General features: G+C 37.6%; 2 protein-coding genes across 9 annotated transcripts in view; one reads left to right on the top strand and one right to left on the bottom strand.

The window, feature by feature from the left end:
- Window positions 1-12169, bottom strand: part of glt1d1 (glycosyltransferase 1 domain containing 1) — a 32913-nt gene extending 20744 nt beyond the window's left edge. For 3 of the 8 annotated variants that reach the window (XM_047382251.1, XM_047382250.1, XM_047382243.1), the window contains exons 1-6: window positions 11701-12000; window positions 8775-8926; window positions 8539-8644; window positions 5584-5635; window positions 3436-3472; window positions 3233-3289 (exon numbers count right to left, since the gene is read on the bottom strand). In XM_047382251.1, the coding sequence (XP_047238207.1) occupies window positions 3233-3289; window positions 3436-3472; window positions 5584-5635; window positions 8539-8644; window positions 8775-8926; window positions 11701-11768 (472 nt within the window). In that variant the 5' untranslated portion in view covers window positions 11769-12000. The other 5 variants (XM_047382247.1, XM_047382246.1, XM_047382248.1 and 2 more) reach the window with 5 other exon arrangements.
- Window positions 12170-12300: 131 nt separating this feature from the next.
- slc15a4 (solute carrier family 15 member 4) overlaps window positions 12301-25005 on the top strand; it is a 37116-nt gene continuing 24411 nt past the window's right edge. Inside the window, exons 1-5 of the mRNA XM_047382242.1 lie at window positions 12301-12449; window positions 13008-13616; window positions 23101-23393; window positions 24192-24333; window positions 24549-24629. Of these exons, the coding sequence (XP_047238198.1) occupies window positions 13050-13616; window positions 23101-23393; window positions 24192-24333; window positions 24549-24629 (1083 nt within the window). The 5' untranslated portion in view covers window positions 12301-12449; window positions 13008-13049. The remainder of the gene's footprint in view (window positions 12450-13007; window positions 13617-23100; window positions 23394-24191; window positions 24334-24548; window positions 24630-25005) is intronic.

Raw genomic sequence — 25005 nt, forward strand, 5'->3', positions numbered from 1 at the left:
GTGGAATACAACATCATGGAATAAAACACGGACACAGGCAGCTTAGTGTGTTTTCATTCAGGAAGAAGCATTGCTCTCTCTTTTATCTTCACAAGCTGAGGCCTCTAACATGTTTTCCCATCGCATACATGAGGGCCACATAAAAACTTGCTCCCATTTCAAATCTCTACTTACCTTCACAATGCTCTTCATAATAGAATGTACTCAACATTTGGCAATTTAGAAATAATCAATTTATGTGACGACAGATGGAACGATCCTAGGAATAGAAAAATTTGCAGAAAGTGCACAAATGAGATGGTGCCCCCTGCTGTGCCGCGAGTACGTGAAACAATAAAGGAAGGATGAAAGCTGACAGAAATGAGAGCATGTGTGATTGTTCTCAAAGTGGCTTTTCTGCTTGAAAGGAACTAAAGTATAAGTTAAGTTCTTGACAATGATTTCTGAAGATGGTAAATCAGGTCAACAACACCCAAAAAAATCAAGATAAAAAACAAACAATCACTTAGATTGTAAAAGAAATAGGGGGATCTTTTAAGCATGATTCTTTAGAAAATCATAATTACAAGAATAAAGAATGGGCTGTAGTATTAAGTTTCTCAGCACAAAGCTCTCTGCTGTGGAGGTCGCATTCAGCAAGACAAAAGCAAGAAGACCTTGTGTTGTCAGGGCACTGCAGCGTTGCATTGCTTTTTTTTTTTTTTTATTCTTATTTTTATTTCAGACAATGATTTCGGTAAATAAATCAATTTCAGAAATGCTTATAACAAACGAACAAATATCCAAATACCATACAAAAAAGTGTTTGGTAAACATTAAATTAAATTTCCAGTTCCAAATAAATTAAATTAACTTAAACACAAATAGCAACCAGTAAAATAAACATAAAATAAACATATTCCAACAAGCAAACTTGTCAGTATATTTAACCTGAGATCTGACATTGATTATTAATTAATTCCCACCTACAAGAATAAACACCAACAAAAAATTAGCATCAAATGGTCCTTTGTTGGTCCAAAAACAAGAACAATGCCCAGGCAGCTTAGAAAAGAATAACTGACTCAGATTACAAAGTTTTCAGCACATTCATATAACCACACAATAATAGTGCCGTCTGTTTCAATATCAAACGGAGAAGTGAGTATGGGAAAATTTGTATTACTTGCAGCTGCTGGGAAACCTGGTGATAAATAACCTGGGGTTAGAGAGCTATTAATCAGCCGTTCCTCTCTGTACTCACTGGGGCTCTCTGGGAGCTCTAATGTACTTGGGGTGGGCATCATCTTGCAGTGTCCAATTTAAATTCTCAGATGCTTGTAGAAAGAAGGTATGCAGGTACAAAGCTATGCAAAGCAGCAGCAAGATGTTTACCTCATTGTTTAGTGGTGACTACAAAGTATTCACGCAATTGCACATAGAAATAACATCAATACCTGATGGTTTAATGACAAATTCAAAAACTTTTTTAATGAAACATAAGTCACATCCCACATAAAGGCTATGTGTGGACATAAATGTCTGAAGCATTATCAGTCAAAACTCTACTATAATTACTACTATAACTATTTTAACTATTGTAGAGGCAACAACTTACCATATGTTTTACATAAGCCTGCAGGCTGCATATTTCAAAATAGTTCGCAAACAACATTTTTTTTTACTTTACATGATTAATTGGATATAGAATAGAGAAATAAGATGTGACTATGAGAAGGCACTCTGAGCTGTCAACTTGTAATCCGATCACCCTACATACATGTAAATGCACATAAAAAATGGTTTCTGTCTAAAAAGTAATATTAAATAAAAAATTTTTTTTTAAAAGATACTGTGTTCCAAAATGTGACATACCAACATAGTATATACAGCGCCAGTTATGACTATTGGAATTTTTGGTAAAGATTTGTAAAAGTCCTACTTTTAATTTGAGTATGTTTATTCAGTAAGGAAAAAAAATCATATTAAAATAACGATACGTTATTCATTCCTTTGGCCATTTGGTCACAAGATTGGAGCACAGAGAATCTCTGTAGATCTCTCAAACATCCAGTCCTCGGTCTTCTCTTATACTATCTTTTCTACGGGGTTTTTATTGGATTTAGATCTGGGGACTGAGATGGCCCTGGAAGAAGGTTGATTTGATCTGATGACCCATTTCTGTGTTGATCTGGCCATCTGTTTCCGAAAGAGCAAATAAAAATCTTCTTAAGATTATTATCAACTCTAACAAGGTTTCCAGGACCTTTGAAAAAGAGAAAACGGCCACTGCATAACAGACCCCCCCTCCCATACTAATCATGGGCATGAGATGCTTCTTCATATTTTCATGCTTTGCTGTACTTCAGACTTAACTTTAGATTTTGTTGCTAAAAATCTCCATCTCACTTCAGGTTCAAGTCCCTGTAGAGCTTATTGAACTCCCCATGCTTACGTTTTTGATGGTAGGACGGAAAAGGCTTTTTGTTGCATGCCTCCAGAAAAACCAGTTTGTATGTGGTGTTCTTCTAATGCTTTCTATGGAGACTGACACTCTTTGCTGCGGTTCTATAACAGTGGAATTTTTTTGCTCATCAAGCATCGTAGCAGGATAAATATGGGTCATCGTCCTGGACAGTTTGTCTTAGTTCCTGTTGTTTTAAACTTTGTAACAATTGCTCTGACTTTAAACTAGTGGCTTGTTTAAACAAGCACCCGATTTTATTCTGACTATTTCTTTACTGATGAAAATTGTCCCACATCTGCTTTGCTTAAATGGCATGTCGACTTGTCTTTTCCATTTTGAAAATACCAAAAAGAAATGGCTCTCTGTGTCATGTCATGTTTTTTATTGTGCAAGAAAACAGGAGGTTGTACATTACCAATTTAAAGTCCTTAAACACAACGATCAACTTCAAAAATGTATATTGTATAAATTTTAAAAATGCTCAGGTTTTTTAGGGTGTCAAAATGTGGCACTGATTAAAAAAAAAAAAAAAAAACTATCTCTTTCCTTACTGAATAAATCTATTGAAAATAAAAATTGGAGTTTTCTTACAATTCATTTATTTTAAGGCTTTTTACAAAATATATTACCTCTAACAACAATCTAACTGAGGTTTTGTGTGTCTAAATAAAAAACCTTTGGTATATTTTTACATCCACAAAAGTAGTCTTATCTCTATTCAGTGAGACAAGCAAAACAAGAGGATCTACATTAAGGAACTGCTAGAATAACAACAAAGTCAAGTACCTGAACTCATCAAGAATTCCGTCCAACAGAATTTTTCAGCCACTTCTGTCTGGATACCTATAAATTAAACATGACAATAGAAATGCTGTCAAAAATGCATATTCTGGACATCAATCCAAACCCATGATCCAAAATTTGAATTACATGGAAATATACCAATGTTACCACAGAGTAGTTAGTATTAGGGCAGCATTACAACTTACCTTGTGGTTGGACGTAGATTTTACTCTGGGGTGACACCTTGAGAAAGAGAACAAAAGTTAAAAGAAGTTTTAAAAAAGAGAAAAACAGATAAGTTCACAAACAGATCTATCAGAAATGATTGGCAATGTATGATTGTACAAATTACATGTGATTTTTACTGTCTGTGCTGGTCTCATTTTGTGTCAAACAATTGAATCGGAGGTTTAATGTTCTTTATGCTCCAAGCATATTCAAACAAAACACAAACTTTAAAAGGGGAAGTCAGGGACCAAGTTGATAAGATAATAGGTATATTGCAAAATAAATCAAGGAGATGAAAATTAAATTGTCTGGATGTTATCACACTAGATCCATCAACAAAGTATGTTTTGTATCAGAACAAAAAAGCCAAGCAACGCCTCTCGGTAACCGCCTTGTCTTCCTGCTGTCACCACTTAAATGGCTGAGATAAAGGATGCCACTGGCTTCAATCTGCTGCCTGTGGCTGCAATCTCATCTGAAAATAAAACACTGTAATGTTGTTTTAATACCAGACTATTGTGATACAGGGTCCAATATTGTGTTTGTATAATGAAAGCCCTTCTGTTACATTACTGATGTTGTCAGGTTTCAGATGTCTTTTTGCTTTATAATGCAGACATAAAAGTCTTTTGATTTATTAATAGAATTCTCCATATAGCATTTCACAATGAATAAAATCTGACTGAGGAAAGAATCAACATTGTGTGTAAATAAAATATCTGTTTTATGAAAATATTGATTGATCAATGTGGGCCAATCAGTCCATAGGGATAAACCACCCTTTAGACACAATGAGATGTGTAGTAGTTTAGTGGGAAAACATACATCATGAGGAAAAATAGTATATGAAGCATAGATGCAGGACAGATGAAATCAATTAATCAGGGAGCTATGAGTACACAAAAAAAGTGTATTTAACTGCAATACAACTGTTGACCACAGGGTGCAGGATTTAAAAACCCTCTGGCTTCTTCCCTTTAATAATAACTTTTCCTTATCCAATTTATTTCCTTCCTATTAGCTTGGAGATAACATTTTCAGTTAAATAGAACATTAACAAAATTGTCATTTTAGCTTTCAAGTTGTTGTCTTTTAAGGAAAAAAGGTCAAAGGTCAGATCCAGAAGACCCACTTCTAAGGCTGCAAGGTGGCACAGTTAGTAGCACTGTATAACTGAGTATATGGGTTTTATTTCAGGCCAGGGCCCTTTCTGTGTGGGGTTTAGATATTGTTCCTTTCTCCCACTAGTCATATGTCTATATGTCCTCTATGTTGCCATGTGTTGCCATGAGAGTAACAACCAGATTGTTGTACATCCAATTTAGAAGAGCAATTCACAAAAAGTAAAGCAGCAATGTTTTATTCTTTAAAACATTGACACAGACTTCCAGATATACCCATAAATTACCAGCTTGAAATGCTTACCAGAGAACTGATTTAAATGGATCGAAGCTCCATGCTGTGTCACATTTCTTACAATAAATAGAAAATCCACCAATTATCTGGAGCTGTAAACTTGACAAACCCTAATTGAAAATCTGACACTGAACAATAAACTTTATGGATTTTTGTTCTAAACACTGTGTTTCTTCAGTAACCGAAGAAGAAAGCCAAAGATAACACAATGTGACACCCAAAAAGTTGTTCTACATTTGACTATACGCAGATACATTATCTCAATATGATTGTTTAATCTACTGCAAGATATGAGACTGCATATATACTTCAAGAACAAGTCATTAAACAGTCATTAAATTATATCTTGTGTTTGCCATAGTTGTTAATGATTTTGTGCTAGAATACCAAGTCGCTTATCATGAAAAGCATGTAACATTTCACTGATTATCTGCTTTACAGGCTTTGCTTTATCTGACCCATCCATGAAAGGGCTGGTCAGATGGTCTGGCAAATGTTAAAAAGAGAAAGTTCAAGCTGACCCTACTCAATGGCTGCAGTTAGTAAAAAAAACAAAAACAAATAGCATTAATCGCTGCATCCTAACTTGTAACCTAACTTAAATTTTGTCACACACCTAGAATGTAGCCAGTATCAGATGTGAATTATTTTAAAAATCTAAGAATAACTGTGGTTTTAAGAAATGGGAGAAAAATAAGGTTTGTTCATACCAATACAAATTCTGCTTCTTCTTTTAGTTTTTCAGTGAAAGCAACAGCAAACCTGAAACAGGAAAAAAAAATCTGTCCAAAGCAATTCATCAGAGCAAGAATTTTCATTATTACGAGCAAATTGTAGTAATTTTAAAAGCAATGACAATTTTGACATTTGAGGAAACAGCAGAATTAGTGAAAGTAAAATTGAAAATTTCATAGAAAACAAAATTGTTAAATCTTACATTTTGGAGACTGCATGATTTATTTAGCCTGACCTTCATGCATTGCATGAAATACTCAAAGGCTGTTGTCATTAAATATATAATCATTGAAGACATTTTTCTGACTCATTGCAGTTTACAGTTGTAGATCAGTGAGAAGAGAGTTCTGGAAGTTGAGGGTTTGATTCAAGCTTCCTCCTGCCACATATGCTCCTGGGCAAGGCTCTTAACCCCTAGGTTGCCCACACATCTGCATATTGGTGTATGAATGTGTGCATGGTTGTGAGTGTGATTGGGGGAATGTGGTTCTAGTGTAAAGCACTCTCGAGTGGTTGGTATGACAAAGAGTATATTTTTTCTTGACTGACAAAAAAGACAAACAGTTATTACTTGATAACTAATGGAAACCCCTATCCAGGTGACACTGTTCTTAAAATTACAGTTTTCAAGTTACAGATGGCATGTAAGCAACCACCTGCAAGCTAGTTACCACAACAGATTTAACAACTAATTAAAGCTGCAGAAAGCAACTTTTGTACAAATCTATTTTTTTACATTTTTGTAAAAACTGTCACTATGTCCTGACAGTACAATATCAGACAGATGTGAAAAATATCAAGCTCCTCTGGCTCCTCCCAGTAATCCTACTGCCATTTGCAGAAATACACCGCTCCCAGTCAGAAAACAACCAATCAGAGCCAGGAGGAATGTCTTAGCAGTGTCAATCATCCTTGTGTACACGCTGCTCATACGTCCCCCTGCACAGTGCGTGCCGTTCAATATTGCTGGTGTGCTGCAGCTGTGTTAATGGCGCTGTGCTAATAATTTGTCTGTAATCAAAGTATGGGCAGGCCATAGTCAATGTAAAGCGTATCGTTAATGTTTCGTCCTTGACCAGTGAATGTGCCACAGCTGTTTATTCGCCGTCATTGGTGAGTCTGCTGACTAGCCAGCACGTTCACAGCAGGCTCCGCTGTGAACGTGCTGGCTAGTAAACAGACTCACTGCCAGCACTGCCAGATAAAATATTTGTTAAGTGCTGCACCCATCTCATCTGTAAACTCAGTATTAGGAATCCTGAGGTACCCAGCACTAATTCCAAACATAAGATAAGAAAACACACAGTGTGTGCTTAGCAAATGCATCACTAAAAAGCACTGGGTAACTACCAAAGTAACTATCAACAGCTAACAACCAACATGGCAACAAATACCAAAACTACAGTGCACTTAGAGGTTGTTGGTGAACAGAAAGAAGAAAGAACAGAAAAAAAAATACTTCATTCGGCTTCAGGCAAATACACAAAAGAAAACAATGAGAAAAATGAAGAAAATGTTGAGCAAAAATCACAGAGATTAATTTGCATGCGTGGCTGTGCATTATTAAGTGGCCCAACAGGCTCAGTGTGGTGACCGAATTTCAGGATCAAGGTCTGTGTGTGAGGAGACACCAACAGTGGGAGGTGATAGATGTTTGAAGCTGCAAGAGCTAGATCTGTCTATTTCTCCCAAAAGGGGTTTGTGCCCTTAAAACTTTCTAGATAAAGTTCCTACCATGCCCTTTGCATCAGCATGAAAACAGGTCATTTCACATCATATTGATAAGTATTCTCTGTTAAACTGGAGGAGGAAAATGCTCACAACCTGCTCAGTTGGAGATGGATTAAATATGCTTAGCCTTATTCTTTCATCCAACACTTCAGAGACACGAAGAGGTGGAGAAATCCAGACAGTTGTCTCAAATAAATAACATAGTGATTACATTTTTCAGCAGCAATTCAGGTAATGCTGTGATGTTTAGCTTCCATTTGGCATATTTGCTTAATAATGTTTGTTAGTATTTCTTAGGGATGGAATGGTTCATGAAAAAAATCTAACCCCTCAGGTCACAGTTTGGGACACCGCCTGCAAAATAAGTAAAAATATTATATCATACAATACATTTCTAAAGTTGCAGTGTTACATAAACATCTCACCAGACTTTGGCAACAACCCATCCAGTCTACACAAGCAAAGAAATCCACATAAATTAAAATTTATGTGTAAAAATATCACTGTATTTTAGATTCAAGAAAAGTTTTGGTAAAAAATTTGGAATTTAAAAAAATGTATTGTCTAAGCAAGAATTTAAGGCAAACATCTGTAAACCTTTTATAGCAAATGATTGAAAAGCCTTATAAAATTTGTAAAATCCCTTAATTTAAGATATATCGAGCTAAACGTAAACCAGACCGTCTCAAAGCCATCTGCCTCATTCCTACAGTTTTTACATGACTTGAGAATAACTGATACTTAAAAAGCATGATTTGAATTACCTATTGTTTTATATGGTATTTCTGGAGTTTTGACAAAATAGGAAAAGAAAGGTGAACCGAACCATGTATTTTGTGAACCGTTCCATCTCTAGTATACTATGTCGCAGACAGAAAAATCACGTGATTAAATGTTAATAGATGTTATTTTGATTACATAGAAGAGACATGAATAAAGAAAGGGTGGCCAGGTCTACTTCCCGCTCGCATTTCAAGACACCGACAGCTGCATCGAACTTCTACAAAAAGGATGTTTGAAAAAAACATGTTAAATTACATTCATCTACACAAAACTGATATCGGAACTATAATGACTGATACATCAAAAACAGTGCTAAACCTTATTGTGTACTATTAACATGATGTTCTGACGTGACTACAAATACAGCAGTTCTTTGGAGTCAAGCATTTTACAACAGTGGTTAACAGTAAGGTCACCTGGCCTTCAGCAGCACCTGCTCCATAACCACACGCTTCTGCTCATCTTTCACATCTTCATTTATGTCTGTTCCGCCAAAAATGACTCCAAAGGGTAACTGAATGTCTAACACAAACAGAAAAAAAGGAGACTTACATAAAATATAATCCCACATTTGTTTTTCAGATAAACGTAAATGACTGAAAGTAAGGTCGGATCATTGCTAAACAGATGATGCAACAGCAAGAGGGTTTACCTAGGAGAAGTCTGCCAGCTTTGAAAAGATGAATGGCCAGCGCACCTTGAAATGGAGGATTTTGGGACACTAGATGTGCCACGTCCGACGGAGACAGAAAATCTGCGACATCTCTTAGCTCACAGGTGTGTCCTGCTGATTCAATGTGAGACCTTAAACATAAAACATGTGGGAATGTAGAACGTTCAATATTGGTTTTGTACTTCAAAAAACATAGGTATTTGCTTTGATTTTTGCCTTACAGTTGCAATTAAATACCCCTCTTCCCGATCCTTAAGTATCACGCACAGTACATGTGAAAGTACAGGGGTTGGACAATGAAACTGAAACACCTGGTTTTAGACCACAATAATTTATTAGTATGGTGTAGGGCCTCCTTTTGCGGCCAATACAGCGTCAAATCGTCTTGGGAATGACATATACAAGTCCTGCACAGTGGTCAGAGGGATTTTAAGCCATTCTTCTTGCAGGATAGTTATGTGATACTGGTGGAGGAAAACGTTTCCTGACTCGTTCCTCCAAAACACCCCAAAGTGGCTCAATAATATTTAGATCTGGTGACTGTGCAGACCATGGGAGATGTTCAACTTCACTTTCATGTTCATCAAACCAATCTTTCACCAGTCTTGCTGTGTGTATTGGTGCATTGTCATCCTGATACATGGCACCGCCTTCAGGATACAATGTTTGAACCATTGGATGCACATGGTCCTCAAGAATGGTTCGGTAGTCCTTGGCAGTGACGCGCCCATCTAGCACAAGTATTGGGCCAAGGGAATGTCATGATATGGCAGCCCAAACCATCACTGATCCACCCCCATGCTTTACTCTGGGCATGCAACAGTCTGGGTGGTACGCTTCTTTGGGGCCTCTCCCAACCGTAACTCTCTCGGATGTGGGGAAAACAGTAAAGGTGGACTCATCAGAGAACAATACATGTTTCACATTGTCCACAGCCCAAGATTTGCGTTCCTTGCACCATTGAAACCGATGTTTGGCATTGGTATGAGTGACCAAAGGTTTGGCTATAGCAGCCCGGCCGTGTATATTGACCCTGTGGAGCTCCCGACGGACAGTTCTGGTGGAAACAGGAGAGTTGAGGTGCACATTTAATTCTGCCGTGATTTGGGCAGCCGTGGCTTTATGTTTTTTGGATACAATCCGGGTTAGCACCCGAACATCCCTTTCAGACAGCTTCCTGGATACCGTGGCTCTCGATACATCACAAAGACTTGCTGTCTTCGTCACAGATGCGCCAGCAAGACGTGCACCAACAATTTGACCTCTTTTGAACTCTGGTATATCACCCATAATGTTGTGTGCATTTCAATATTTTGAGCAAAACTCTGCTCTTACCCTGCTAATTGAACCTTTCCACTCTGCTCTTACTGGTGCAATGTGCAATCAATGAAGACTGGCTACCAGGCTGGTCCAATTTAGCCATGAAACCTCCCACACTAAAATGACAGGTGTTTCAGTTTCATTGTCCAACCCCTGTACATGTTGAGTACTTTAAAGAGGGTCAAATTTCAGTCCAATAAGATGTGGCAGTCACTATCAAGCATGAGTTGAAAACGGAGCATCCATTTATGACAAATTGTCACAGAAGCACATGTGAGAAGAAATCAACAATTTTTGCTCTAGTATCTAAAATTACTATGAAGAAAAAAAAATACATGTGCGTATATAAAGTTGTAGAGGGTTTTTGCCTGGTTTTATAAAAACATTTTTCTTTAGCATGTGGTGCAATTCTGTTTTTCTTTTCCATTGCCTTAGGGCAACAGCACATTTTAATGCAATCATATACCATCAGACTTATTGTGCAAGAAAGCTAGCTTTAAATGCCACATATTCCCTCTGAGTCTTAAATTTTCTTTATAACATTTTGAAAGAAACTGGATATAAGGTTGTTCTGTGAGAGGACATGGCTGGATTTGGATGTTGGCCCTCCAGAGAACACATTTTGAACATTTCAACATCATTTAATGATTCACTTTTGGCCATTGTAAAGCCAAAACTAGTTTTTCTAGATATTAGACCTCCCCACACCAATATATTTTGTTGTGCAAGAATGGTGCAAAAACCACTGAGAGAATAATTAATCCTTTGATCACAAGACAACCAGTAGAAAGCAATAACAGGATAAAATAAATCCCATGTGAACAGAGGGTTAACTTCATTAATAGTAATCAATATACCATAAAAACTAAATACTACTTTTCTGCATTTCTCTGACAGCTTGTGTTAGTAGTTTTGTTACTAAGTACTGTACAACTTTAAGAAATTGTTTGATATGTCTAAATTGAAAAGCTTTATTGTTAAACTATTTTGAACTGAATTTTAGCCTGATTGAAAATACATCTGTCCAATATGTGTTAATAGCATATGTAGCATCATTTCTTACATTCTGTAGGAGTACAGCTTATTACCAGAGTTAAACAGGCTATTCTTTAATAGAAACAAAAAGTAAAGGGTCCATTTATATCAAGGCTCATATATGCAGGAATTTAATAAATAAAAGGTTATTATGTAAATATTTAACTGTAAACATTTAAATAAAATTCAAAATACATACATGAATAAAAATAATGATGATTTAAATGCTTTGATAATTTATCAAAGAATTAAATAATTAAGTCTGAAAATCATTAAAATGATAAAAAGCACATATAACTACTTAAACATTAATTGTTAATGTATTTTACAAATCAAATTCCATGGGCAGGGTAACACTGTTAAAGACAAGGTGATTGGTCTACAGTTAATCTGCTGTGCTTGTTAACCAATCGAATGTTAAGGTTTATTTAACAGCCATAATCACAGCTCTTTTACCTAATACGCCTGGTTGATAGTTAACTATGGTACTATGCGACCGCGCCTCCTTAGCTACTTAACAAACATATATCTGACCCAGCATGAAAATTACCTTATTCTCTCGGCTGTCGTATAGTTCCCTGTTTTGGGGCTGAGGCAGGCTAGAAATAGTAATTTCATATCTCCTCTGTAAATGGTGCTCTATAACTGGTAAATGACACTGCAGGCAAGACCTCTGAGTTTAAGCTCTCTTGCTACACCCAGGTCCTGTTACATTTCCTGGACCCATTCCCGTCACGTACACGTAGAATAAAGCTATCACAGCATGCTGCTAAAGACTTCTCATCCTGCCGGTGAACCACTCTTCAAATATTTGCGAGTCCGTCTCTAATAGTATCCCCTGGAAACAAAGGGTTGTAGTACCAGCAGAATGCTGCCATGTTGTTGGCACCGCTTTGATGTCGTGACCTATATCCAAGACTCTGTCAAGAGGACATCTTGATAAAACGTATATACTTCAACAATTATAATGAAACGATAAAATAAAAACACAGCACTTCCGTCTATCGGTGGTACGCCACATGCGCAAAAACACTAGATATCAATGTCATACGGATGTGCCGTTAAAGGCTCTTTCTAAGCGACCATTACTTCCGGTTTCAGTTAGAGATCGGTTTCCTAGCAAGTGTGACAGCTTGAGCTGTGTGTCACGCGACAGTGATGTGACACTGTTATTGTGGACTTCCAGTTCTTTTTAGCCAACGCGTTTACTTAAAACGAGAGAAACTAAACACTTGAGCGGTTAACTTTAACTAGGGTGACTAAGATTACTGACGACTGCTGAAAAGAGCCTCAGTAAAGGTAATGTAAAACCACAAGATTACGTTTTTTCGGCTATTTTAAAATTTGTACTTAGTTAAGAAAATGGGGACTTTCGGCGGACAATTCTGTTGCTAACCAGTACGATATAACAGTATGCTTAAATAGTGATCATATTTCGAAGTTGGGAAGATAGTTTCCTACTGTAAAAAACAACAACAACAACTAAATTAAGGACTGTTATAAGTTATAAGTCAAGCATGAGATTGTTATTTATACACAACCACAGAGAAGAGGAGGTAGAACATTCTTCAAAGAACTGAAACTGCTGAAACCTTTATGGCCATTTCTAAACAAATCTAGCGATTATGTTAGTTAGGGACAAATATTACCCCAGAATTCTGAATCTTAAATTGCTGTAGCTTTTGTTATTTAGCTTCGGTGATTCTCTATGCAGAACTTATTGTTCTTTACAGTCTGAATCTGTCCTGTTTTGTGGATTAGCTAAACCACACAGTGATAGACGAAGCAGGAGAGACTGAAATTATAATTCTTCTTAGACATACTACCAAACATTGTATTCTTCTTTTATTTTTCCAGGTCGTGACTTACTACTGAGGAAGAGTTTTGTTTCAGCTGAAAATGGACGATAACAGGGATGCCAATGAGAGCAGCCCACTTTTGGACCCAGGGAACAGACCTTCACCACTGTCAGTGTTCCAGGGAAGGAGACTAGCATGTGCTGCCATCCTGCTGGCTGAATCCTTGGAAAGGGTTGCATTTTACGGCATCACAGCTAATCTGGTACTTTTTCTCAACAACAGCCCTTTTTACTGGGAGGGTACCCAGGCCAGTCAGGCACTTCTGACATTCATGGGAATAACTTACCTGATTTCACCATTTGGAGGCTGGCTGGCAGATGCATACCTTGGGAAATTCTGGACTATTGCTTCAAGTTTAATCCTGTATTTTACTGGCATGCTATTTTTCCCTTTTATTTCAAAAGATGACACAAGGATAAAGCTATGTGGAGAAGAGACATCGTTTCCTGTGCAACCTGCTGAATGTCTGAACAGCACCACTCCAAAAAATGTAGATTGCCCTTGGCGCAGCCCATATTGTGGCTCAGTAGTCTACGGTGGACTGGTTTTAATTGCACTTGGTGTTGGTACTGTAAAGTCTAACATCACTCCTTTTGGGGCAGATCAGGTAAAGTTTAACCTTTCACACCTCACATTATTTATTATAGTATTGTAATGTTGCTAATACAGTCTTGGTAAAAAATAAATAAATAAATAAAAGAAGCCTTCTTTGAATTCTAGGGTTTTAATGTATACATTACCTAACTTTGACAGGTTGTAAAATTTTTGAATTTGAAATGCACCAATCAGCCAGCAAATGTTCCCTTCATTGGCTCTGATCTCTGATCAGCAGGCCAAATACTGAAAAATCTGTTTTCTCTTGTCTTCATTAAATCCATCAAAACTAAAACCTAGCTATACCAATCTATTCACAAAAAAGAACCATCAACCATAACATTATTCTATCCTCCAGCATATTTATTTCTTTTATGTGTGATGGTCCTTAGAGTGAAAAAAAAGATAATTATGGGGACAGCCATGTCAGATGTCGCAAATCGGGCCAGGAAAAGCCTGATCGGTACATCTCTAATTTAAAACCAAACCACCGGTCGTGCAAAAACCACATGCCTCATATTTCACCATGTCATGTAATAAACAAAGATGAAGCCTAAAAGGAAAAGTTTGTTAAACATTAAGTGATAACCTTAGAAATATACAGAACACATAAATCCCTATACTTTAAATCTAGGCTTACTTTTTACCAAGACTGGATATTGGATTTCTGTGGTCCTGATAGTTTTTTTTGCTTGTTTAATATTGGGTATGCAGTGTGTGATCAAACGTGATTGCATATCCGGTATGCCGTGACATTTTCACTGAGACATGCATGCTGTTGATCATCATGGCTATTTCTAAGTAAGGTCATGTGAAAGCCATAAAAAATGGCTTTTTGACATAACTGGAAAGGAAAGCACATTTGAAATATTGCTCCTAGATAAAGCTAGAATACGTAAGCTACATCTCTAGGAAAATCAGGTCAGTTCCAGGTGATAAAGTAAATATACTTGTGAACTCAAATGTAAACTTGTTATCAGTGTTAAAGATTTTTTTTTAGTAGAACAGTTGATTCTGAGGCACTCTTCCTTGTGAAAGCCTGGTGAAAGCCCTACTCCCTTTTCCATATTAAATGAACTGAATTTACTTTAAGGTTGAAAATTAAATTTTGGATAAATCCATTAACAAAATCTTTAAGCACTCTATAATATAAAGCAGCAACCGCATTGGCAGATAAATAGAGAAGAAAGGGTTAGACTTGGACATTTATCATATTTTCTCCTTGAAAAGGTCTTATAAAAAGTCTTATATGTTAAATTCACTAGAAAACTATAGTTTATTTCTAGTTTGTTTTTTGGCAGCAAGGGTTTTTATTCTGGCATGCCTTTCATGCAGGTTCAAATTTGTCACTTGTCTTGGCTTTGTTTATTTGCAGATTGGGTGCCATTAATTTTGGGATATTTGAGAATGAGGTTTAATTTTTGGGAGTGTCTCAGAGTGGCACTGACCAGATATAGTGGGGAGAACAAGTATTTGATACACTGCTGATTTTGCAGGTTTTTCCACTTGCAAAGCATGTAGAAGTCTTTCATTTTTATCATAGGGAATGTTGAATTGTGAGAGACGGAATCTAAAACAGAAATCCAGAAGATCAAATTGTGTGATTTTTCAGTAATTAATTTGCATTTTATTGCATGACATCAGTATTTGATCACATAACAACCAATAAGAATCACAGGCCTGTTAGTTATCTGTATAAAAGACACCTGTCCACACACTCAATCAAACAAACTCCAACCTCTCTTCAATGGCCAAGACCAGAGAGCTGTGTGAGGACATCAGGGATTAAATAGTAGACCTGCTCCAGGCTGGGATGGACTACAGGAAAATAGCCAAGCAGCTTGGTGAGAAGGCAACAACTGTTGGAGCAATTATAAGAAAATAGAAGAAGTTCAAGATGATGGTCAATCTCCTTCAGTCTGGGACTCCATGCAAGATCTCACCTCGTGGAGCATCACTGATCATGAGGAAGATGAGGGATCAGCCCAGAACTACACGGCAGGACCTAGTCAGTGACCTGAAGAGAGCTGGGACCACAGTCTCAAAGAAGACCATTAGTAACACACTACGTCCTCATGGATTAAAATTCTGCAGCACACACAATGTCCCCCTGCTCAAGCCAGAGCAGGTCCAGGCCCATCTGAAGTTTGCCAACAACCATCTGGATGATCCAGAAGAGGAATGGGAGGAGGTCATGTGGTCTAATGAGTAAAAATAGAACTTTCTGGTCTAAACTCCTCTCACCTTGTTTGGAGGAAGAAGAAGGATGAGAACAACCCCAAGAACATCATCCCTACCATGAAGCATGGAGGTGGAAACATCATTCTTTGGGGATGCTTTTCTGCAAAGCGGACAGGATGACTGCACCGTATTGAGGGGAGGATGGATGGAGCCATGTATCAGGAGATCTTAGCCAACAACCTCCTTCCCTCAGTAAGAGCATTGAAGATGGGTTGTGGCTGGGTCTTCCAGCATGATGACCCGAATCACAGCCAGGGCAACTAAGGAGTGGCTCCATAAGAAGCATCTCAAGGTCCTGTGGTCTAGCCAGTCTCCAGACCTGAACCCAACCAAAAATCTTTGGAGGGAGCTGAAAGTCCGTATTGCCCAGTGACCGCCCCAAAACCTGAAGGCTCTGGAGAAGATCTGTATGGAGGAGTGGTCCAAAATCCCTGCTGCAGTGTGTGCAAACCTGGTCAAGAACTACAGGAAATGTCTGATATCTGGAATTGCAAACACAGGTTTATCTTAAAGTTTTCTTTTTGCAAAATATAAATGTTGTAGTTCTGTCTAAAACAAGATGACTGAAAATATTTTTTTATTTATCCATGCATTTATTATTTTGAGCATTTTCTTTTAAAGTAAATTAGTTTTAGAGCATAGCCAACACAATCTGTCCTTCTTTTGTCCATTTTTTTAAAGAAATGCACTCCCTCAAAACTTGCAGGTTACACATTTTCATTCAAAAACTATAAAATTTGTCACATTACAACAACAATCCATAGTGGATTTCATAGGAATTTTGTTTTAGGCCAGCACAAAGCCGTGCATTGTTGTGAAGTGGATAGCAACCTACACACGTGGACAAAATTGTTGTTACCCCTCGGTTAATGAAAGGAAAAACCCACAATGGTCACACAAATAACTTGAATCTGGCTAAGGTAATAATGAACAAAAATTCTATGAAAATGAACAAATGAAAGTCATACATTGCTTTTCAAACATGCTTCAACTGAATTATTTTAAAAATAAACTCATGAAACAGGCCTGGACAAAAATGATGGTATCCCTGAAAATAATGTGACCAAAGGGACATGTTAAATCAAGGTGTGTCCATTAATTAGCATCGCAGATGTCTACATTCTTGTAATCAGTCAGTGGGCTTATATATAGGGCTACAGGTAGTCACTGTGCTGTTTGGTGACATGGTGTCACAAAGCCACAAAGCTTCTGGGAGAATGTCCTATGGCCAGATGAGAGAAAAATTGAACTTTTTGGCAAGGCACATTAGCTTTATGTTCGCAGATGGAAAAATGAAGCATATGAAGAAAACACTGTCCCTACTGTGAAACATAGAGGAGGCTCTGCTATGTTCTGGGTCTGCTTTGCTGCATCTGGCACATGGTGTCTTGAATCTTTGCAAGGTATAATGGAATCTCAAGACTATCAAGGTATTCTAGAGAGAAATGTTCTGCCCAGTGTCAGAAAGCTTGGTCTCAGTCGCAGGTCATGGGTCTTGCAACAGGATAATTACCCAAAACACACATCTAAAAACACCCAAAAATGGCTAAGACGAATACATTGGATTATTCTGAAGTGGCCTTCTAGGAGCTCTGACCTAAATCCTATTGAACATCTTTGGAAGGAGCTGAAACATACCGTCTGGAAAAGGCACCCTTCAAACCTGAGACAACTGGAACAGTTTGCCCATGAGGAGTGGGCCAGAATACCTGCTGAGAGGTGCAGAAGTCTCAATGACAGTTAATAGGAATCGTATGATTGCAGTGATTGCCTCAGGTTGTGCAACAAAATATTAAGTTAAGGGTGCCATCATTTTTGTCCAGGCCTGTTTCATGAGTTTATTTTTTTTAAATAATTCTGTTGAAGCATGTTTGAAAAGCAACGTCTGACTTTCATTTGTTCATTTTCATAGACTTTTTATTCATTATTACCTTTGTCAGATTCAAGTTATTTATGTGACCATTGTGGGTTTTTCTTTCATTAACCGAGGGGTACCAACAATTTTGTCCACGTGTGTATACATAGTTTTATTAATACATTATTGTTTTAACAAATAATAATCTAGAACATATGGTGTTTATTGGTGTTTGTTGTTACTGAGTGAGTACTTTGTAGAATCTGCTTTTGCTGGAATTATAGCTGAAAATCTTTTGGTGGATGTCTACTGCTTTGCACATCTAGAGACAGAAATTGTAGTCATTCTTCTTTGGAAAATAGCTCGAGAGCACAAATTTCCAAGTTGTGCTACAGATTCTCAATTGGAGTTAGGTTTGTCAGCATAACTTGATGTTCTGCCCCAGTTCTAATTCTTCAGCAGCCTCTAACAGGTATACTTTTATAATTGCATGGTGTCTATCTTCTCATTAGGCTGTGGATCTGTGCAGCTCCTCCAGAGGTACTGTGGGAGTCTTGGTCGTTTTTAGATTATGATTTTCCTTGCTTGGCCAGTCAGTTTAGGAAAGCAGCCATTTTATGGTAGGTTTGGAGCTGTCCCATACTTTTTCTATTTTCGGATGACTTATATAAATTGGCCTTTAAAATGTTTAATGTGGGATATTAATTTAAACCGTAACCCTGCTTTAAACGTCTTTACAAGGTGATCCCTGACCTGTCTGGTGTGTTCTTTGGTCTTTGGGAGGCTGTTTGTTCAATAATTTTCTCTACTTAAAAAAAAAACCAAAAAAAAAAACCATTTGGATTGTTAAATGTAAGATACTTTTTCTTCCATTTCACATCCCAATAAAATTCATTGACCTTGGTGGATGCTACAAAAAATGAAAGAGTTCCAGTATTACGTATGAATACTGTTGCAAGGCACTTTATACTGCCGCTGTGTTTGTGGCTGTAAGAATCCAGATAGAGAAATATTATTTTTCAGAAGACTTGCTGCAAGAAAACAAAGAAAGTTCTTTAACTGGGTCATTGTATCCTGACACAATATCCCAAAGCGTGGATAAATCCTTTCAAAGCAAATTGGTGCTGTTAATATAAATAATAAGCAACATTTTTTATATTTATGTCACCATTTCTTTTAATCATCTTTCAACACACAGTGCACATTGATGTTTGGCAGATGTGAATGGAATGATTCAGTTGCTATTAGTGTCAGTCAGACAAATCGACATTGAAAACCCAATTAACTTGTCAATGCTACCGTTCTCTGAGCTAAATCCTAATATTTGTCATTTAATAGCTCCTTTTTTCTGATTTGATAACTGATTATTTTCTCTTACATGTTTTCAGAAATAGTTCTAGCCTCATACAGTTATATTTAGGATAAAAGAAGAGACATCTGTTCACACAGCTTTTGAGTGAGTCACAAAGAAGAAATTAGGTTGGAAAAAAAAAACAATCTGAGTTAAGAAAAACTATTGCATGGCTTTCTTTTCAAATGTTGTTTCAAACTAGTTGATCAGTAAAATTGATCCCAGGAAAATTATCTACCTGTTTAGTGGAGAGTTAGAATTAGTGTTTTATCTTAAGTTTGCCTTATCCTTGCCTGATTAAAATTCCCAGCTTTATTTAGTCACAAATGAACAGGAACTGTATTTCTTATTTAAAATGATACAATGCAGTTCTATGTAACTTGACATTAAAGTAAAAAGAACTGTGTAAAACCAGATACAGATTTCTTTCACAGCATTTTCCCTGTATTGGATATTTATAGAGATATGGGTGCATTATTATTGGCCCCTATCTTACACTGATTAAATTGGTGCTCTAACATGAAGTGAATTGGTTCTGTAATGACAAAAACTATATTTTCTCCCATAAACATTTTTCAGATTTTTCTTTTTTTTTTTTTTTTTACAGCTGTTTCCTAAATTTATTTAAGATATTCTTGCAGATTCTCTTAGAAAGCTCATTGCAGATAATGTGTATTTGTCTCTTTCGAAACCCTTAATTTTTGTGAAAAAATAACCCTTTTATTTATTTCCTGCCAACAAAGTGCAGTTCTAGATATTCAGTGTGGTCCTAAATTAAAAGAAACTACTTACTTAAATAAAATGTGACTTGTTGTCTTTGGCTATTTTAGCTTAGTATCATTTAAATGTTACTTTCATGTCAGGTGTTTATAGTGCTGTTATGTTGCTTTTAAGAGATTTGCAATCCACAGAAAGGCAACAGTTTGTGCTTAGAGTGCGGTTAATGTACATAGATGGCAAGCACATAAACTGGGTGCAGATAATGCAGCATCCTTTGCTCCTTTTTGTATAAAGGAGGAGTAAAAGTTTGGGAAATCAAATGTGTTGTGCTGTGGAGATCACCCTAAAATCTGTTGTTTAAAAGAAACTAAGGTTATGAATGATGCCAACATTTTTATGAGGGTCGGTTTCTTAATTTGCAGAAAAACAGGGATGTGCAATGAGGTACAAGAGAAATTTCAAACAGCTTACACAGATTAAAAGTTGAAAATTACCTGCTAGCAGAGGGGAAGGTGGCAGTGGCTCCATGAAAGTAGACCGATGGTTTGTCAGACCACAATTTCTTTTTATATTTGCTAGTTTTCAACCGGGATCAAGGTTAGACCTACCAAATCCCATTACCAGAAAACTGAATCTAGTACAGTCGGAACTGCATACAGTAATGTGTTGAGCCATCTGTGACCTAAGCCTATCCAGTGTCAGGGGCATATTGTTGAATTTTATCAAACTGGGGAGATGGTTCTGGCCCTAGAGCTGAGGGAATTCACTTCTGCTCTGCTGAACTGACCCAAAATCTGAGCTTTCTCAGGATGGAGCAGCCAAATGTTCTTTCGTAACAAACCCAGCCTGCCATGCAGAAAAGCACAGTTGTTATTCTCTCTTCTAATTAGTGTTTTGGCCACTTTTAAATGGAAGTCACAAAGTGCTTCATGTTTCAGTGAGATGATTTAAGATTTGGACTGTGCCAGTGCCACTCTCTTCCTACAACTATGACTTCATTGAGCCCCAGCTCCAAAAGAACCAGCCTTTGGTAAATGTGAAATAACCAAGGTAGACTGATTGTTTTTCAGCTGACCAACCGCTGTTGAGACTCAGAAACACTTCGAACAGGTTTAGGTATCAAGATGAACAATGTTGCCTGTTAAGTCTCAGGTATACCTTCGCACCCCAGATGTCAGGAAAATTCTGACCTAGGAACATCCCTGTGAATGTTAATTTATCTTTAAGTGGACAGCATTCACTGCAGTTCGTATTTTAAATGAGTCAAATCAGCCTGTATTAAAGTTAGTAGCGGAACAGCTGTGTTAAAAATTAGCCATGCGTATGCTTGTAAAAACAGATGTTAAGTTTCACCTGTCTTTCCCATAAAAATTACTGCTGGATCAGTGCTTCTTTGTTCTTTTTGTGTCTCTGCTCTGTTCTCTCAAACCCCCAGCCGGTCGTGGCAGATGGCCGCTCACACTGAGCCTGGTTCTGCTGGAGGTTTCTTCCTGTTAAAAGGGAGTTTTTCCTCTCCACTGTCGCTACATGCATGCTCAGTATGAGGGATTGCTGCAAAGTCAATGCCAGTGACTTTCCACTGTCTCTACATGCTCATCCAGGAGGAGTCAATGCTGCAAGTCACTGACTGGATGCAATCTGCTGGGTTTCCTTAGATAGAAAACCTTTTTAACCAATTTGAATAATAAACTAAATCTGACTGAACTGTTTGATAGTTAGGATTAACTGGAATGTCTGTACCAGACTTGAAGTCTGTATGATTCAATTGAAATGACTTTGTAAAGTGCCTTGAGACGAAATAAAACAGAACAGAATTGAATTGAATGTGCATTCACACTCTACCTTACAGCTCTTGATGTTTGGTGATCTCCACCCGCGGCGTGCCCAAAGTTATGAGGATATGTGTGGCCAACCAAAAGTACAGAGCACGGCTATTCCCGACAGGGGGCTTGTATGCACTTCTGTTGTGAAACGCTGTCTGTTTTTACAGAAACAGCAGGTATAAACCAGGTGTTATAATGCTGCTTCAGGCACAGTACTGCACATTCACTGCAGTTCTCATGTGAAACAATAGATATTGATACAGGAAAAACTTACATTTATTAAACAAAAGACAAAACAGGGGAAGTATATTGCTTCAGCCATAACTGAAGTTAATTTAGGAGATTTTTAAAAGGTAATATTTATTTATTCATTTATTATTTTTTTTTTGCTTCTATGATTAATTTCAACTGTGCAGAAGCTTGAAAAATTCAATGGGCTTTCAGACTCACTTGTGCTGTGCCCAAAAACCTCACAAAATGGTAATGTGATTGGTTGCCTGAAACAACAGAACATACCCTCTCCTGACATGGCGTGCCCTGCTGTTTTTTTTGTACGAGACACCATTCATGAGGCCAGAAATAGCAGGCATGAAGTAGGCATTACACCTCTGAGTCTGCAGCAGGAGTTCACTCAGAGATCTATTGGTGAGTAGGTATGAAGTGAGGCAAAGTGTGCAGAGCTCTATAACCACTTTCACTACCTGTTTAACCTCCTGAGTCCCCAATGCTTTCTTCAGGTATTTAAGGACACTTTATCATGATGCTTGACCGACTTCGTTGATTCAGGTGTTAAGGCTGCTCATAGAAGATATCCTCTTTGCAGTTTTTTACATTTCCATCAGAAACCTTCAAAGGCAAGCTGCCTCTAAACTGCCTTTGGCCATTCGTAGATCACGAGAAGAGACAGTGATATCTTGCACAGCTTTGACTTTTCAGAAATGAAGCCAGTAGTCTAGGATGACAGGAGGTCTTGTGCACTATTGACATCAGCATTATGTACAAAATATTTGTTGGAGGTCCCTAAAGTTAGGTGGTGTTGGTTTAAAGCTAGATACAGATAATCAAACCCAGGACAGTCCTGTGCACTGTAATGAGCAAGTAATTGTACAAACAGTGGTTCTACTTGTAACTTTGCCCATTTGATGGTATCACAACATTAACATCCAGTTTTGGCAATTGAGGGAGAAACAGAGCAGATGATCTGATCTCAGCTTGATGACTTGGTGGAAATGTTCTTTGCTGGGTGAAAGATGACCACGATGACAGCTTCATGCAAGCACTGCTGGAGCGTCAGCTTTCTTCATATCTCATCAATCTTAAAGGACACTTTGAGGTGTCATCAGTGAGATCACACAGGGACAAGGTATCCAATGATACGAATAACAGGGAATCTCCAATAGAAGGGAAGTCCTTTGACAAGTGTTGAAAGTTTACATAGATTCTCTGCATTTGCAATGCATTTTCAAAACAAGTGCTTGCTTTCATTCTATTTTGTGTATGATCACAGGTCAAAGACAGAGGACCTGAGGCCACGCGCAGATTCTTCAACTGGTTCTACTGGTGCATTAACTTAGGCGCTATCCTGTCTTTGGGAGGTGTGGGATACATCCAACAGAATTACAGTTTTGTGCTTGGTTACATCATCCCAGCAGTGTGCCTCGGGGTGTCCTTCCTGGTCTTTCTTCTGGGACGTGCCGTTTTCGTCACTAAACCCGCTGATGGCAGTGCCTTCTCAGATATGGTCAAGATCCTTTACTTTGCCTGTTGTTCACAGAAACCAAAGGAGCCAAACTTGCTTCGGTAAGAGTGCTCATGTTTTTCTGTATTTTTGCCTCACTTATTTAGTGATAAGAAAAGATTCACTGGAAAACTAATTTGTTGGACCTTTGAAACTATAAAATCACTTCAATAGCCAAAAGCATTCTCACATTAGTACAGCTGTATCAAAGTATTAGGCTCTTAGCCAAAAAGGAGCTCAGAAGGAGATCTGAAACCTTTATAAAATGTTGGAAATATTAGTGGAATAAAACAGTAGCAAACAGTCATTTATCTGTTATTTCCACATTGCTAGTTGTGTCTTCAGTGTTTTTTCTGAGGAGAATTTTTAATGTGAGCTGCAAAGCAGCTTTTGTATGTTAAGGCTGAGCTTTATCTTAAATCTTTCTTTGATCTGCTCCTATAATTCTTTTTGTGTACTTTTTGCCCCCACTTCTGGTAAATGCATTCATCTTTGCTCCCTGTGGTGAAAAGTTATTCCAAAGTGCTAAAACTTGACTTTGAACCAAAGTACCACAAGCGGCTGAAAAACTTGACATTGAATATTTTAAGTTGGACAATCCCATAGCCCTTTAAGAATTCCTTATTAGGGCATTTTCTCCAGAGATGAGGATTATAGGCTTTAGTGTAGTTTCTTTTGTATCTCTAGAAGTGCTTTTATTAAAGGGTAAGATTGACTCAAAAAAGATGATTAAATCCACTATTTTAAGAGTTGAGAGTTAATTTCATCATATTCTATATTTCACAGTTTCCTATTTATGCCATTACTCACTCTGTGGTTCTTTTAGTATTTCAATTTTGTCTTTTTTAATTCTGTTTTAGAAATAAACCAACCCTGCTCGATACTGCAAAATTGACCTATGGAGGGAAATTTCCAGAGGAGAAAGTAGAGGAAGTGAAATCATTAGTGAAAATTCTGCCAGTTTTCTTTGCCCTTATTCCATACTGGACAGTGTATTTCCAGGTAAGACAATGTTTCACAAGTAGAAAAATAAGAAGTAATGTTTCTTGACAGTACAGTACTAGCTTCCAGAATGTAGATAAAAACAGATCTGTTAAAATGAGGGAGGGTTATATTTTTTTTAACATTACAAAGAACCAGCTTTGCATCAGAGACCCTGTTAATCATAAAGTGGAGAATTACTTCATGCTGGCACTAATCTCCTTATTGTGCTGCAGATGCAGACGACATACTTCCTACAGAGCCTCCATCTGAGGATTCCTGGTACACCATCAAACATCTCAGTGGACCACACCCAGGTAACGAGCCCTTAAAAGCACTTAAGGTGGACTTAGTCCAGGTGTATGTTTATTGTTTTAATAAAAGTAAAAGGATGCACTCAGTCAGATTTAAGTTTAGAATTAGGCAGCATAAACAAACAAAACACCACACTTCCCTGGATTAATATTTTTGAACCTGACATGTCACAGCTGAAAAAACGAGTCGATTGGTCCCTGACATGCAATGGCAAGCAACAGCTGGAGGCAGCAGCAAAGACTTGTAATGCCTTGGGGATTAAGTCAGAACTTCACAGACTAATACCTCACAGATTAGACAACTGGGTGTGTTTGTGTTCCTCCACTGCAGTGCCTCCATCTGATGGTTCCTGCTGATTGTAGCTGATGTAACTCACTC

The sequence above is a fragment of the Girardinichthys multiradiatus genome, chromosome 12 (assembly GCF_021462225.1).
Source record: "Girardinichthys multiradiatus isolate DD_20200921_A chromosome 12, DD_fGirMul_XY1, whole genome shotgun sequence".
Lineage (NCBI taxonomy): Eukaryota > Metazoa > Chordata > Actinopteri > Cyprinodontiformes > Goodeidae > Girardinichthys > Girardinichthys multiradiatus.